Source organism: Meriones unguiculatus, chromosome 6 (genome assembly GCF_030254825.1).
Source record: "Meriones unguiculatus strain TT.TT164.6M chromosome 6, Bangor_MerUng_6.1, whole genome shotgun sequence".
NCBI lineage: Eukaryota > Metazoa > Chordata > Mammalia > Rodentia > Muridae > Meriones > Meriones unguiculatus.
The window spans coordinates 41,024,246-41,038,467 of NC_083354.1; the positions used below are offsets into that span (position 1 = coordinate 41,024,246).

The 14,222-nt window shown below is 48.2% G+C and overlaps 1 protein-coding gene across 1 annotated transcript; it reads left to right on the plus strand.

The window, feature by feature from the left end:
• Positions 1 to 12,833: 12,833 nt before the first annotated feature.
• Positions 12,834 to 13,975, plus strand: Fam240a (family with sequence similarity 240 member A). Its single transcript, XM_021647922.2, has 2 exons — positions 12,834 to 12,982; positions 13,885 to 13,975. Exons 1-2 carry the CDS (start codon positions 12,840 to 12,842, stop codon positions 13,973 to 13,975), a joined length of 234 nt encoding a protein of 77 aa, XP_021503597.1. The 5' UTR covers positions 12,834 to 12,839.
• Positions 13,976 to 14,222: the final 247 nt, after the last annotated feature.

Sequence of the window (14,222 nt, forward strand, 5' to 3'; positions counted from 1 at the left end):
GCTCCAAACATGTGTTTGTAGTTTGGGTTTGAATTTTTGATTTTTTATGGCATTTATGTATTTATTTTGAGAGCATCTCTAGCCCAGGATGGTCCCAAACATGCTACATTGCTGAAGATCACCTTGAACTTCTGATCCTCCTGCCTCCACCTCCCAAGCCTGGAGATCACAGGGGTATGCCATGAGACCCTGGTTTATGAGGTGCTGGGAATCGAAACCAGGGCTTCCTGTGTGCTAGGAAAGGACTTTATCTACGAGCTATAGCATCAGCCCTGGCTGATTGTTGTTTGTTTGTGTCAGTTCTCATTCTGTAGCCCAAGCTGGCCTCAAAATCTCAGCAATCCTCCTGCCTCTGTCACCCAAGAGCTGGGAATACAGACACGAGTCGAAAGCCTGGCTCTATGTGGTTTTTGTTGTTGTTGTTTGTTTTGTTTTGTTTTTGGAAAGGAGATCTTAAGTAGTCTCCAGCCTTTAAAAAAAAAAAAAATCTCCGCACCATCCGGAGTTCAAGGCAATGGGAATACAAGGCACAGAAAATCCAACCCAGCTTCTAAGTGCTCAGGCCTGAAATTCTGCTTAGGTCTTTGCTAGAACAAATCCCACGACCCAGAAAGTTAACTACATTTTCTGTCCAACACTGCCAGGGAGGGGCTCCTGATCCAGAGGGGTCCAGGCTGCAGCAAAGAGCCTGTCCACCCTCTCAACATGGCTCCCTCTCCTGTAGGTCCCCTTGTCACTGAGGAAGAACTAGCTTTCTCCACCAGCAGAGAACATGAGCCAACTGGAACAATTTAAAATGAAGCTGAGAAAGTGACAGACAGAAAGTTTTGCGAAACAAAACCCACAAACATGGGTGGAGGCTTGCTAAATCGGGAAGACAGTCTGCCCTGTCGTTACCCAGGCCCCTCCCAAACTGTGAGAGTTACAACTATGCTGTGGGGTTCCAGCCAGTAACGTGAACAGAACTGCATAAAAGCAGAAAGCGCCCTGCCCTAGACGTCTCTTCCTCCTCCGCCTGCAACTGAAAGTCCCAAGACTTGGAGAATGAAAGGTCCAGGCAAGTGACCCAGGGTATACACACACACACACACACACACACACACAGCACACACAGACACAGATACACACACACAGACACACACACACACACACAGCACACACAGACACAGACACACACACAGCACACACAGACACACACACACACACAGACACACAGATACACACACACAGACACACACACACAGCACACACAGACACAGACACACAGACACACAGACACACACACAGACACACACAGCACACAGACACAGACACACACACAGAAACAGACACACACACAGACACACACACACCATACATTTAAAAAAAATTTAAAGTAAACTGCACTGTGCTTCATTTCTGACCCCTGTAGAAATTTCTACCTATGAAAGAAGCTTTGAATGTAAAATGAAGACTGCGTAACAGAGAAAGTGCTGATCTAAAACTCAGTGAATTTGGGCAACGCGTGCTCCTTAAAGCAAACACAGAATGGACACACACATCTGTGGGTCAAGTGGGGGGTGGTTCTTCCAAATCTTAAGAGCTCAGGGGAGGAGCAGTGATTACATTCTCTTTTGTTGTTTTTAGACAGCTTCTAACGGCGTCAGTGGACTTGAAGAGCCAAACAACAGCCAGCCTTTCCCGGCGATCTTCCAACATGCAGGGCTTTGTTTACTTATTTATATCGTATTTTGTATGAAAGTATGTTTTGCCTTCATGTATTACGTGCATCGTGAGCGTCCCTGGTACTATAGAAGTCAGAGAGGGTGCTGGTCCCTGTCCTGTGAGTTACTGCTGGCTGTGAGCCTCCATGTGCTATTAGCCAGGTCCTCTGCCATAGCAACTACTGTTGTTAACCACTGAGCCATCTCTCCAGTCCCAAATCTCCAATTTTTAATTTTTTTCTTTAAATTTATTTTTATTTTATATGTACTGGTGTTTTGCGTGCATACGTGGGGGTTTGAGATTCCCTGGGATTGGAGTTACAGACAGTTGTGAGCTTCCATGTAGGTGCTAAGACTTGAACTCAGGTCCTCTTGACGAGCAGCCAGTGCTCTTAAACTCTGCGCCATCTCTCCATCCCAAAAGGTTTATTTATTTATTTATTTATTTATTTATTTATTTATTTGTGCATTGGTGTTTTGCCTGTGTGTGCATCTGGGTGAGGGTGTCAGATCCGCTGGGTCTGGAGTAACAGACAGTTGTGAGCTGCCATGAGGGTGCTGGGAATGGAACCCTGGTTCTCAGGAAGAGTGGCCGGTGCTCTTAAGTGCCGAGCCATCTCTCCAGCGCCCGCAGTTTTCCAACTTTTAAATGTCCACTTTGATGGTAGATTTTCAAAAACAGACGACGCGTTTCAAATCCTGGCTGGGCACAGAGGCTCCCTGAAGTCCCAGCTGTGCAGGAGGCTAAGCTGGGCAGAATCACTTGCACCTGGGAGTTAAAGACTAACCTGAGCAGCTCAGGCTCAAGAAAGCAAACAGAACAGCCAGGATTGGCAGGTTTTACCTGTAATTCTAGTTATACCCGTAACCCTAGTGCTTGGGAAGCTGAGGCAAGAAGGCTGGCTTGAGGCCAGCCTAGCCTATGGAGCGAGTTCCAGGTGAGCCTGGCCGGCAGAGCGAGCCCCGCTTTCAAAAACAAGAGCCAGCCAGGTGGTGTTGAATCACTTTAATCCCAGCACTCAGGAGACATAGGCAGGCAGGCCAGCCTGGTCTACAGAGAGAGCTGCAGGCTAGCCAGCTGTAATGATTTGAATGGAGTGGCTCCCTTAGGCTCAGATATTGGGATTCTCAGTCACCAGGAGTGGAACTGTTTGGGAAGGATTAGGAGGCATGGTCTTGTTGGAGGAGGTGTTCCATTGGGGTGGGCTTTGGGGTTTCAAAAGCCCATGCCATTTTCTGTCTGTCTGTCTGTCTGTCTATGTCTCTTTCTGTCTCTGCCTGCAGATCATGATGTAAATTTTTCAGTTACTGTCCCAGTGCCATGCCTGTCTGCTTCCTGCAATGACGGTCATGAGCAAACCCTCTGAAGCTGTAAGCAAGCCACCAATTAAATGCTTTCTTTTGTAGGAGCTGCCTTGGCCATGGTGTCTCTTCACAGCAATAGAGCAGAGACAGCAGGGTTACCTACCGAGATCCTGTCTCAAAACAAAACAACAAACCAACAAAAAAAGCTAAAAATCTTACACTCCAAGCATTTTAGTACTGTTTTGTCCTATGCTTTCTTTTGTATATGATGCTTATCACCAGGAGAACAATAAAACCCACCTAGAGTGAGTGAGTGAGCGGGTTTATCTACTTAACGTTTATTTAGGCGCTGAGGCTGGAATCCAGCACGTATCATACACTGAGCTCAAGCATCTCCAGTGGTTTGACCCATTCTCACATTCCATGATAATGGGCGGCGCCCCCTTCCACCGTCACAAGCTTGTTCAAAAGCACAATCAAGGTTCGATGATAACCCAAGCTGTGTTTCTTCTCAGACATGATACCCAAGATGTTCAACACCAAAATACAACCAATGTGCTCCTTGAAAAGGCGTGAAGAAGGGCTGGGGTATGATGCCTCAGAGGTTACGAGCGCTAGCTGCTGGCTTAGAGGACCTGGGTTCAGTTCCCAGCACCCATGTCAAGTAGCTCAGTGCCCCAGCGAATTCAAAGTCCTCTTCTGGCCTCTGAGCACCAGCTGTATACACTCACACAGACACATACACATAAATAAAAATAAAATAAATCTTAAAAAAAATATGAAAGGACATGAAGGACACTTTCCACCAAGAAGTCCTTGCTCGGTGCATCTGACTGGGAACAGCCACTGCTGACCAGCCCTGCTCACGCTGGGGAGGGCTAAGCATATCATGAAGTGTCATCGCCCTGCTCCGACTGTGGATTAAGGGCTTCAAAGAGCAGCATGGCTGTGTAAATCATCCTGTAAGGTGACCCCAAACTGTGGCTCGGCACGACAACTGGAGCCTCTGCACCCCTAGAGTGGAGGCAGCTCTGCCTGCCGCTCTGAGCATTTCTGTTCACACATAATCCACACCATGTCCTAAACATCAGCCCCACATCAGCCAAGTCATGGCCGCTGCAGGGCCTGCCAGGGCTGAAGCTTGCCGGGTGGGCAGTGGGATCAGGGAATGGGGACTATTTTTCATCAGGAATAAGGCTACCCTGTCATCTCCGTACTCTGCTGCTAATTGGTACCTGTAACCTTGACAGGCCCGGGCGTTCCTGTAACTCTCCTTCTTTGGTGTATAAAAGGCAGAGACCCTGAGGGTTCAGAGCCAGGAAGTGGTTTCTGGGAGCCACAGAGCTGAGGGAGCAGGGCCGGGGCACTTGCTGGCTCTCAGACAGCAGCAGATTCATCACAAAGGTAAAAGATGTCAACCGCGAGCCAGCCTAGGATGGAGGTTAGTTTGGTCCTTTGAGGAGGAAGGGATGTGGGTAGACCTCTTGCAAGCCTGTTGTCTTCAGGTGCTGAGTCAAGAGTTAGGTCTTCACAGCGTCAGGTTTGATGATGGCCTAAGGTTTTGATATTTAACTCCTTTTCCTCCAAAACTCCCTTCTCTCACTTGCTTACCTGTGACCTACTTGTCTTCCTTTATTTGTTTATCTATTTATCTAGTGACTTATTTATTTATTATTTTAATTTAATCCAGGCATGGTGGCACATGCCTTTAATCTCAGCACGAGGGAGGCAGAGACAGGTGAATTTGAGAATAGCCTGGTCTGCATAGTGAGTTCCAGCCAGCCATGGCTGCAGAGTGAGACTGGTTACATACTGACTGAGAGACACCAAAACTCCAGAAAGCAAATAACCTCTCCGTACCGACTTAGACCCCCCGTCTCGGTGGCTTCTCAAAAGATAGCTGTGGGAGTACGGGCCCTCACTGGGTACATTGTTCTGAAGTGAGCTTCTCAGAGGGCAAAACGTACAAGAGCCATCTGGGATCAGGGTAAAAGGCAGATTTTGATCTTGAACAATTGATGCACTGGAACCAACTCCCAAGTGACAAGAAAGCTGCTGGCCTGAGGACAAAGAAGGGCAGCACTCAGTAGAGTTTCCATAGCAGCAAACTGTCTTTGAGACTTCAGTGAGTAAACCTGGTCCAATGAGCAAAAATGAAATTTTTTTGTTTAAAATATTTTCTGTGGTTTATTTTATTTTATTTATTTCAACTTATTTTAGAGAGACGAGGTCTCTCTGTGTGGAGCCCTGGCTGGCCTGGGACTCTCAGCAGTTCTCCTGCTCTGCCTTTCCAGTGCTGGACTGCCCTGACTTTTTGGTTTTATATCAACACACAGTAAAGTGCGTGGTTCTATACATTTCACTCCACATAGGTGGGTCTTGACTCCTAATCGGAATACAGGATAACACTGTTCCTCCATACTTCTAATCCCAGCACTCGGGGAGGCAGAAGCAGGCAGGTCTCTGTGAGTTCAAGGCCAGCCTGGTCCACAGTGAGACCCTGGAAACCAGGTATACATAGACCCTCTCTCAAGAAAAAAAAAGTTCTTAATAGATACCAGGTGAAAGCCCTTTGTCATGTGATTTGCAAATATTTTCTCCATTTATACCCTGTCTTTTCATTCCCACAGTGCCTATTATACAACAAAGGGTTTTCGTTTTGATGAAGCAAGTTTTGTGTTTCTTTTTTTTTTTTCTTTTTCTTTTGTGGGTTGTACTTTTGGTGCTATGTCTCAGATCCCTATCAAATCCCAAACTATGAGGAAAAAAAAGAACCCCTTCCTTATATCTTGTCATAAAATTTTTATATTTGGGCCTATAATCTGTGCTGAATTAATGTTTTGTGTGGGGTGGGGTTCATCTTGAGGTCTGGTTTTCTTCTCATGTTGATGACTGATTCCTCTAATACTCTTTATTGGGGCATTACTCTGTCCTTCTGGGGTGACCTACCACTAGACTCCATTTTGTGCCCCGTCTCGGACCGTCAACTTGTCAACACCACCTGTCTCGATTTGTAACTTTACAGTCAGTGAGGTGCTCCTCCAACTTCATCCTTCACTTTCGAAAGGTCTTTGGTTACTCTGGTACCTTTACCTTTGGCAGATAAGTTTCAGTGTCAGCTCATCCATATCTGTTCTTAAAACACGCCCTGGATTTTTATTTGAGTTGTAACCCATGTATAGATTACTTGGGGGAGACTGGTGTATTTACTGTATTGAATTGCAAGCATTGAGTACCTGTCCTAAAGGAGGTTCTGCTGTTTCGTTCCTCAGCCTTTAGCAAACACCTATGTGTTCTGTTGGATTAACGTCTAAGTGTTTTATGTGAGGGGAATTATTGCAAACGCTACCGAGGTCTGAACTTTAACTTTTCATGGTCCATTGTTAACATGCCCTATATCCTTGCTAAATTCACGAGCTAGCTCTGGGAATTTATAAATTACTTGTTTATTGGGGTGGGGGGGAGTTATGCCAAAGTGCACGTGTGGAAGTCAGAAGACAGCTTCTGGATGTCAGCTCTGTCCTTCCACCACACGTGGGACCGGGGGACTACTCAAGGAATCAGGCTTTAAAGGGCCATGGCCACGCCCCCTCCCACCCCATTTGCTAAAGACAAAGTCTCCTGTAGCTTAGGCTAGCTGTGAGCTTATTCCCTAGTTGATGACGCCGAACTTCTGATTCTCTGCCTCCTCCAAGTGCAAGCTCGCTCAGCAAGCACTGTACTGTATATGGTCTCTCTGCTGGTTCCTTTGATTATCCAGAGAGGAGAAATCTCATTCCCACCACGTGTCTGTTTCCTTACCCAGCTCTGCCGGGTTTTGTCCGAGCGTCCTGAAGGTCCAGCTGCTTTCGGCACTGTGGCCTGGTCTATGCTCAGCACTTTGATTACCGTGTCTGGGTATGGGTTTCTCTGGATTCAAGTTCTTGCTTGAAGCTAAAGACTCTGAGGATTTGTGTTTTGTTTTTGCTTTTCCAAATTGGGGGAGTTTAGCTTTAATTTGTTCAAATATGTTTTCCTGCACACCACTTTTTATCTCCTCTAATTCTCTGGTTCTAATTCTCGGAGTTTCTCTTTTCCAGTCTTTCAGGCTAAAATCTGAGGCCGAGGCGGCCGAGTCAGGCCAGAAGGGTCAGCTCCGCCCTGCTAGGCTGCAGCGCCCTCTACTGGAAAGCAGGCGTCAAAGCTCCCAAAAGCTCGCAGGTTTCTGGGTTTCTGATTCTCTGCATCTTGCATCTGAACTGAGGACCACAGAAAACCAAGGGAAAGCTTAGCATGGCTCGGTAATCTTGCAGTTCTAGTCTTTTCCCCCCAAGCTTCCTCCTGATATGTGCAGTTCAGAACTTATGTGACAGCGAATGGTTTATGGGCAATCCTTAATGACACATTTCTTTGGAGTTTGGAGAACAGTGAGGTTTCTGTCCTCCATTTTGCCAGGAACTATACCCTTCCTATTCAGTACAAGCCAAGATCATAAAGAAAAACAAAAAAAAAGATGGCTGCTCAGGTGTGTGGACTGGAATTCCAATCCTAACACACCCAAGTAAAAATGTGATTCCACATATGCCTGTAACAGAGACAGGGACCATTGGGCCTTGCTGGCTGCCAGTATAGCCAAAACATGAGCTCTAGGGTTCAGGGAGAGGCCCCGCTCCAAAGGAACAAGATGGAGTATGACAAAGAGGGTGCCCTGCACTCTCCTCTGGCCTTTGCGAGTACTCATGGATGTATCATATACACAGAGACACCACACACCCACACACACAGACACCACACAGAGATACCACACACACAGACATACACACACAAGTTCACACACACTAATACACATATACAAATGCAGGAAGGAAGATGGGGAGGTCAGGAGCACTTGCTGCTGTTGCAGAGGACCTCGGTTCAATTCCCAGCACCCACATTGGGTCACGCACAACTACCCGTAACTCCAGTTCCAGGTTATCTATTGCCCTCTTCTGGCCTCCTGGGGTACTCCATGCATGTGCTGCATGAACATACATGCAGGCAAACACACATATAAAATACAAACAAGTCTTCAGAAATGATAACAACACCAAGAAGAATCTGAAAAGTGGCTAAACATTTTTAGAAATGTAAAATAAAATAATAATAATAACTAATAAATAGTAAATATATAAAAACTGATAAAATGGTTTCTCTTAGGAAGTGCTGGCCATGCAGAAAGTTTGCTCTCAGTATGCACAGTCCAGTATGCAAACAATGAGGCATTCTAGTTAAGAGTCCTAAGAATGATCAGTATATGCCAAAACTCTTTTAAAAAAAAACTCTCAGATTCCTTCATTGGGACTTAATGCTCTAGGTAACATGAGTCTTGAGGGATTAAATTGTTGGCATGGCATCAGACTCAGAGGGACAAACATTCTTTTCTTTCATTTGGCTGGCTGGGCATGACTCGGCTCCTCGTTCAGAATAGATGCTTCACAGATGTTATAGGTTCAAGTTCTCTGTAACTGAATTAATGCAATGGTTTAAGCATTGATTAATCCAGGGGAGTGGCGCCGTGGTGACTGGAAGCAAGAGAATTAACAGAATTAACGGGCACAGTCTGGCCAGTGGTGTCCTGAGCCGAGGAGACACAGGGGGATGGTTTATTTCTCTGGAACAGTCCCCCTGTGCTCCCAAAGAGCCTCCTGAGAATTAATGCCTCTACCTCACACTTCTGCAAAGTGTAAAAGCCAGGAAACCAAACACGAAAATGGGAAACACAGCCTGTGACAACGCTGACCCCGAGGCACCCCCTCCTGGCCCCATGGATGAGAGCCAGAGGGGGGGGGGCAGGAGTGAATCTCTGGTCCAAAGACAGAAGAAACATTTCTCTACCCTTATGGACCCTTAGCTTGAGTGTAGTAATAATAACAATAATAACAATCCATCCATTTTTGTATCCGGCTTGATGAATGCTGACAGTTGCATGCAGCGACCCAGCCATAACTATGAACAAGGACACAGCACATTTTCATAGCCCAGCCCAGGACCTTCTGCACTAAGTCTCTGTCCCCAGCCCAACCAGCGAGCGCCATCCTGGCAGGCCACTTCCCTCCCAGGTTAGTACTCCTGCCTGTCAGGGGATATGCGTGTCGCACCCCCGGAAGCCCCTTGTACCCGATGTGGACTCGCTTTGTCCCATCCCCCATCCCAGCTGCTGTCACAAGAGGTGTCTGTGCCTGTGAAGAATCCACTGCTCTCTACCTTATAGCCGGAGTCGCTGCAGAGAGGGGACCCCGCCTTATCCCAGCGTCAGCCTTGTGCAGGAGGTGGGTGGGGGCGTTGGATGTCTCCAGTTGTCTCTTCTCTCTTTCATACTGTTCTAAAAGCACGTTTCTAAAGTCGCCACTGATTCTGTTTTCCTTTTGTATTCATTTGACTTACATGAATGTTTGGCTTGCACGTTTGTTCACCACACGTGTGCCTGGTGCCTGTGAGATCAGAGGAGGGCGCCAGATCCCCTGGAACTGGGTTACCATGGAATTAACATGGGAGCCACCATGTGGGGGCTGGGAACCGAACTCAGATCCTCTGGAAGGGCGGCCAGTGCTCTTAAAGGTGGAGCCATCTTTCCAGGCCCTGATTTTGTTTTCCTGAAGCTACACATTACTGACAGGAACTGCTTCAGTTCTGCTCATAGTGAGAAGGACAAGGAAAACAGATGAAGAAGCTGAGGGAGTCTGAAAGTGCAACACACTTTTAAAAATGATTTTTCAGCGGCATGGCACACGCATGGCACGGCGTGTCCATGAAAGCGAAGACAACAGGCTGGAGCTGTCTCTCCTTCCACCATGCTGCGCCAAGGATTCCAACTCAGGACTGGTGGCAAGTGCTGTTATACTCTGAGCCATCTTTGCCTGAGACTTTTTTCTGTTTCTTCATGCACGCATGTAATAGCTCTGGATACGTGACAACCTTGCAAGGACAGAGGGACAAAAGGGCTTCCCTGGTGCTCCTCCGAGTGAAGGCTGTCCCATGACATTGCCTAACCTAGAAACAATGGTTGTCCTGTCCACAAAGTATTGCTAGACCAGGCACAAAGAGGACAAATCTCAGTCACATACCCGGAATCCAAACAGCACTGGGTACAAATGAAGAAAAGAGACTCTATTCTGAGACCATTTCTTTAGCTTTGATGATCCCACAACCGAAAACATTGAAAATCTAGGCCCGAGGCTCTAGTCCCAACCCTGGGGACACTGAGCGTGCCCATGAGGTCAAGACTAGCCTAGGCAATATAGTGAGATGTTTGTCTCAAATATTCCCAAATCCCAACCCAGTGAGTGTAGCACGTCTGTAGGTAGGAACGAGAGACTCAAAAGTTTAAGGTCACCCTCAGTTGTATAGGGTGTTCCAGGCAAGCCTGGGATAAAGACCCTGTCTTTAAAAAAATAAAATAAAATAAAATTCAGAATTTTTTGAGTGCTGACACATTGCCACAAGTGGAAAATTCCACATCATGAAACTGTTTCATGCATAAAATTTTCTAAAATGGTGTCTAAAATTACATAAGGCGTGCACCAAACGCAAATGAATTTCATGCTTGGAATTGGGAAAACATCCCATTGTGCATATGTAAATATTTTTAAAATCTTTAACTGTTTACAGTCCCAAGCATTTTTTATAAGATATTCAGCTTGCAAGTGTATTCAAAACCTTATAAGTTGCAATGTACTTTATATCTGTGACTAAACTGAACTTGAGAGAAATATTGAAGATAAGAAAAGTGGGATCCACAACTTCTTTCTAAAGCAAAGTCTTCCTATGCAGCTTTGGCTGTCTTGGAACTTGCTTTGTAGACCAGGCTGGTCTCAGACTCACAGAGGTCCATCTGTCTTTACCTCTTGAGTACTGGGATTAAAGAAAGGTATAGATAGCATTATGCATGGCAAGAATATTTTAAACACTTAGTTTAAATTATATTTAATTTAAAATTAACATTTTAAATTAAAGAATTTTTTTAAGGTTTTATTTTATTTACTTACTTACTTAATTAATTTTGGCTTGTTAAGACAGGGTTTCTCTGTGTAGCCCTGGCTGTCCTGGAACTCACTCTGTAGATTGGGCTGGCCTCTAACTCAGAGATATTTCTGCCTCTGCCTCCAGAGTGCTGGGACCAAAGGTATGAGACACCACTGGCCAGCAAGATTTTATTTTTTAAAAGCTTCCGTGTGCATGGGTGCATGCGATGCCTGCGGGGACCAGAAGAGGGCGTCAGAGGGCAGAGAGCTGAAGCTACAGGCAGTTGGGAGGTGCCTGCCGTGGGTGTGGGGAACCGAGCTGGGATCCCCCCCAGAGAATTTTTGTACCTCGCACTGGGCAGCTGCATCAGCTCAGTGGAAACAGAGGTGTGGAGGGAACGTCTCCTTCTACCTCACCCAGCTACCACGGGCACTGTGGGTGCGAGAACCAGGACTTCATGCTGAGTCACGGCATCCCCGCCCGGCTGTGACGGCAGCCCCAGCCAGCACACCCTCCTCTCCATCTGTACTGCTGGACTTTGCTCCCCAACGGCTCTCCTCCGGCCTTCCCCAGGCATACACAGCATAAGGGCACGGCCGGGGCAGTCTCCATTGAAAACCTCTCTTCTTCGCTCACCACCTAGGGCTGACGGCGCTGGCCCCTTGAGAATCGGGCCACACCGTAGTGTCCACCTTGTCCGTCCTGCTCTGGCCGTAACTGACCCCAGCCTGACCCCTGGACCCACCCTCACCCTTGCAGCTTAATCCCCCGCACACACACACACACACACACACACACACACACACACTATACGAGAAGGTCTGCGCACCCCATATTTCATTCCCCCACACGTGGGCACACCTTATTGTCTTTAAAACAAGACCCAGATCCTCTCTGGGTGAGCCGCGCATTTCCTCCAGATTGGCATCTCCCGTGCTTGGCTCTGTGAAGAACTCCAGCACACAGGACCGGGTGCTGACACCACTTAGTGAGACAGGGTCTTTCCACGCAGCCCTGACTACACTGGTGCTCTCTGTGTGACCCAGACTGGCTTTGAGCTACTGCACTCTGAGAGTTGGGCAGGTGTGTGTGTGTGTGTGTGTGTGTGTGTGTGTGTGTTTAAAGTGATCCCAGCACTATGGAGGCAGAATTGAACGGATTTTTATGAATTTGAGGACAGCCTTTCCTATACAGCAGGTTCCAGGCCAGCTAGAGCTACATAGTGGTGCCCTGTCTTAGAGAGAGAGAGAGAGAGAGAGAGAGAGAGAGAGAGAGAGAGAGAGAGAGAGAGAGAGAGAGAGAGAGAAAGAAAGAAAGGAAGAAAGAAAGAAAGAAAGAAAGAAAGAAAGAAAGAAAGAAAGAAAGAAAGAAAGAAAGGTGAGCATTGGGGCCATCTAGCACTAGAATTTCCTATACGGTGCCCATGTGTGTGCATACAGCCTGAAAACAGCTTGCTGTTGGATGTGTCAGGCCTGAGAGCATCCGTTGCCATCTTTCAGAACTATGAAGCGCGTCCTCACAGGCTATCACTCCCGACCACACAGGTGGTTTCTGTCACTGCTCAGTGAGCAATAATGCGGAGCTCAGGTGGGCGTCCCAAAGCCAGAGCTCCTGGCCTGTGCTCACTGCTGAGGAATGGCTCTCCTACCAATAAGGACCAGCGACAGAGCTTTCCCTCAGGCGCGAGCTCACGGGTACCCTCCACTGTTACTCTACCCTGACCAGGGTAGCCCTGTGACTCCAGTCCTGAGGCCGGCGGTAAGGAAACAGCAGGCTTCACACGGGCCCTGTACCCTGCAGGACCCAAGGGCTCGCGCCCGGGGGCTCAGCGCCTCTCTCCTGTTCCAGGGCATGAACAGTCAGTACGTCCGCCGGGAGGTCTTCTGCGGCAACACCTGCCACGAGCTCAAGCGCTTCTGGGAGAGGGAGATCGGCAAGCAGACGCGCTACCGCCAGTCGGAGGAGCATCGGCTGGGAAGGAGCGCGCTGCGGAAGTACGCCGCCGCGGCCGGCTTAGCGCGCTTGCAATGAGCTGTGTTCTGCTTTACGTGGACGGACGTCCTGCCTGCATGTGTGTGCAGCAGGAGCATGCAGTGCCCTGCAGGCCGGAGAGGGGGTGGAGCTTCTGGAACTGGAATGGTTGTTAGCTGCCGTGTGGGGATTCACAACCACCTGTAACTTCAGCTCCAGGGGATCCAACGCTGTTGGCCTCCTTGAGTACCCACACACACACACCACACACACACACACATACCACACACACACACAGCACACACACCACACACACACACCACATACACACACACCACACACACACATACCACACACACACACACATACACACACCACATATACCACACACCACACACACACACACACACACACACACACACACACACCACACACACACACGCAACGCACGCACGCCTGCAGGCAAGCACATTCAATTCCCAGCACCCACGTGGCTCACAGCCATCTGTAATTCCAGGTCCAAGGGATCCAATTCCCTCTTCTGGTCTCTGAGGACACCATGCATGGGCATGATGCACAGACATGCATGCAGACAAAACATTCACACATGTAAAAAATTTGAACTTCAAAATAAGGTGTAGAATGTCAAAGTAAGACACCTGGCATTGATTTCTGGCCTCTGCATGCACGCGACACACATGCATACACATACGTACACACGGAAAACCCCCAAATCAGAACGTGAGTCTGCTCCTTTTCACTCATGTAAATAGTCCCTGCAAGTCCCCTGCGCGCCCTCCTAAGACCTGAGGAACCATGTCGGACAGGAAACGTCGGGCAGGAAACGGGCAGGAAACGGGAGGACGCTTCCCAGAGCCACAGCCTCAGAGGGGAGGGCCTCATCTGTGCCTCTTTCTATTTCCAGACTCAGAGAAGAATGGAAGCAGAGGCTGGAAACAAAGCTGAGGCTGCGGAACAGCTCCGACGAGGCGGAAAAGCAGACAAGTGTTAGCTGAGTGCTTCCGCACGCCTGACCCCGGGGGGAGGGGCGGGGGGCGCAACGTGCGACAGCGCTCAGCGCTCACGCTGCTAGAAGCCGGCTAAATCCCGAGTCCCCCTGCTGCAGCACATCCTCTCCGCGTGGAGGCCAGGCTGCTGTTGCAAGCGGCTCTGACTGCGAGCCTGCGGAATACCCAGGCCTCAGACGCTGAGCTTTGTTTTCGCGTATTTTCCCTCCGGTCTAGAAATGTGCATATCAGAAAG

What these genes read in the sequence shown, in the direction of transcription:
- Fam240a (XM_021647922.2), top strand. Translation starts at nt 12,840, where the DNA reads ATGAACAGTCAGTACGTCCGCCGGGAGGTCTTCTGCGGCAACACCTGC. An exon ending in GGAAGGAGCGCGCTGCGGAA is followed by an intron (nt 12,983 to 13,884) that starts GTACGCCGCCGC and finishes TTCTATTTCCAG; the next exon opens with ACTCAGAGAAGAATGGAAGC.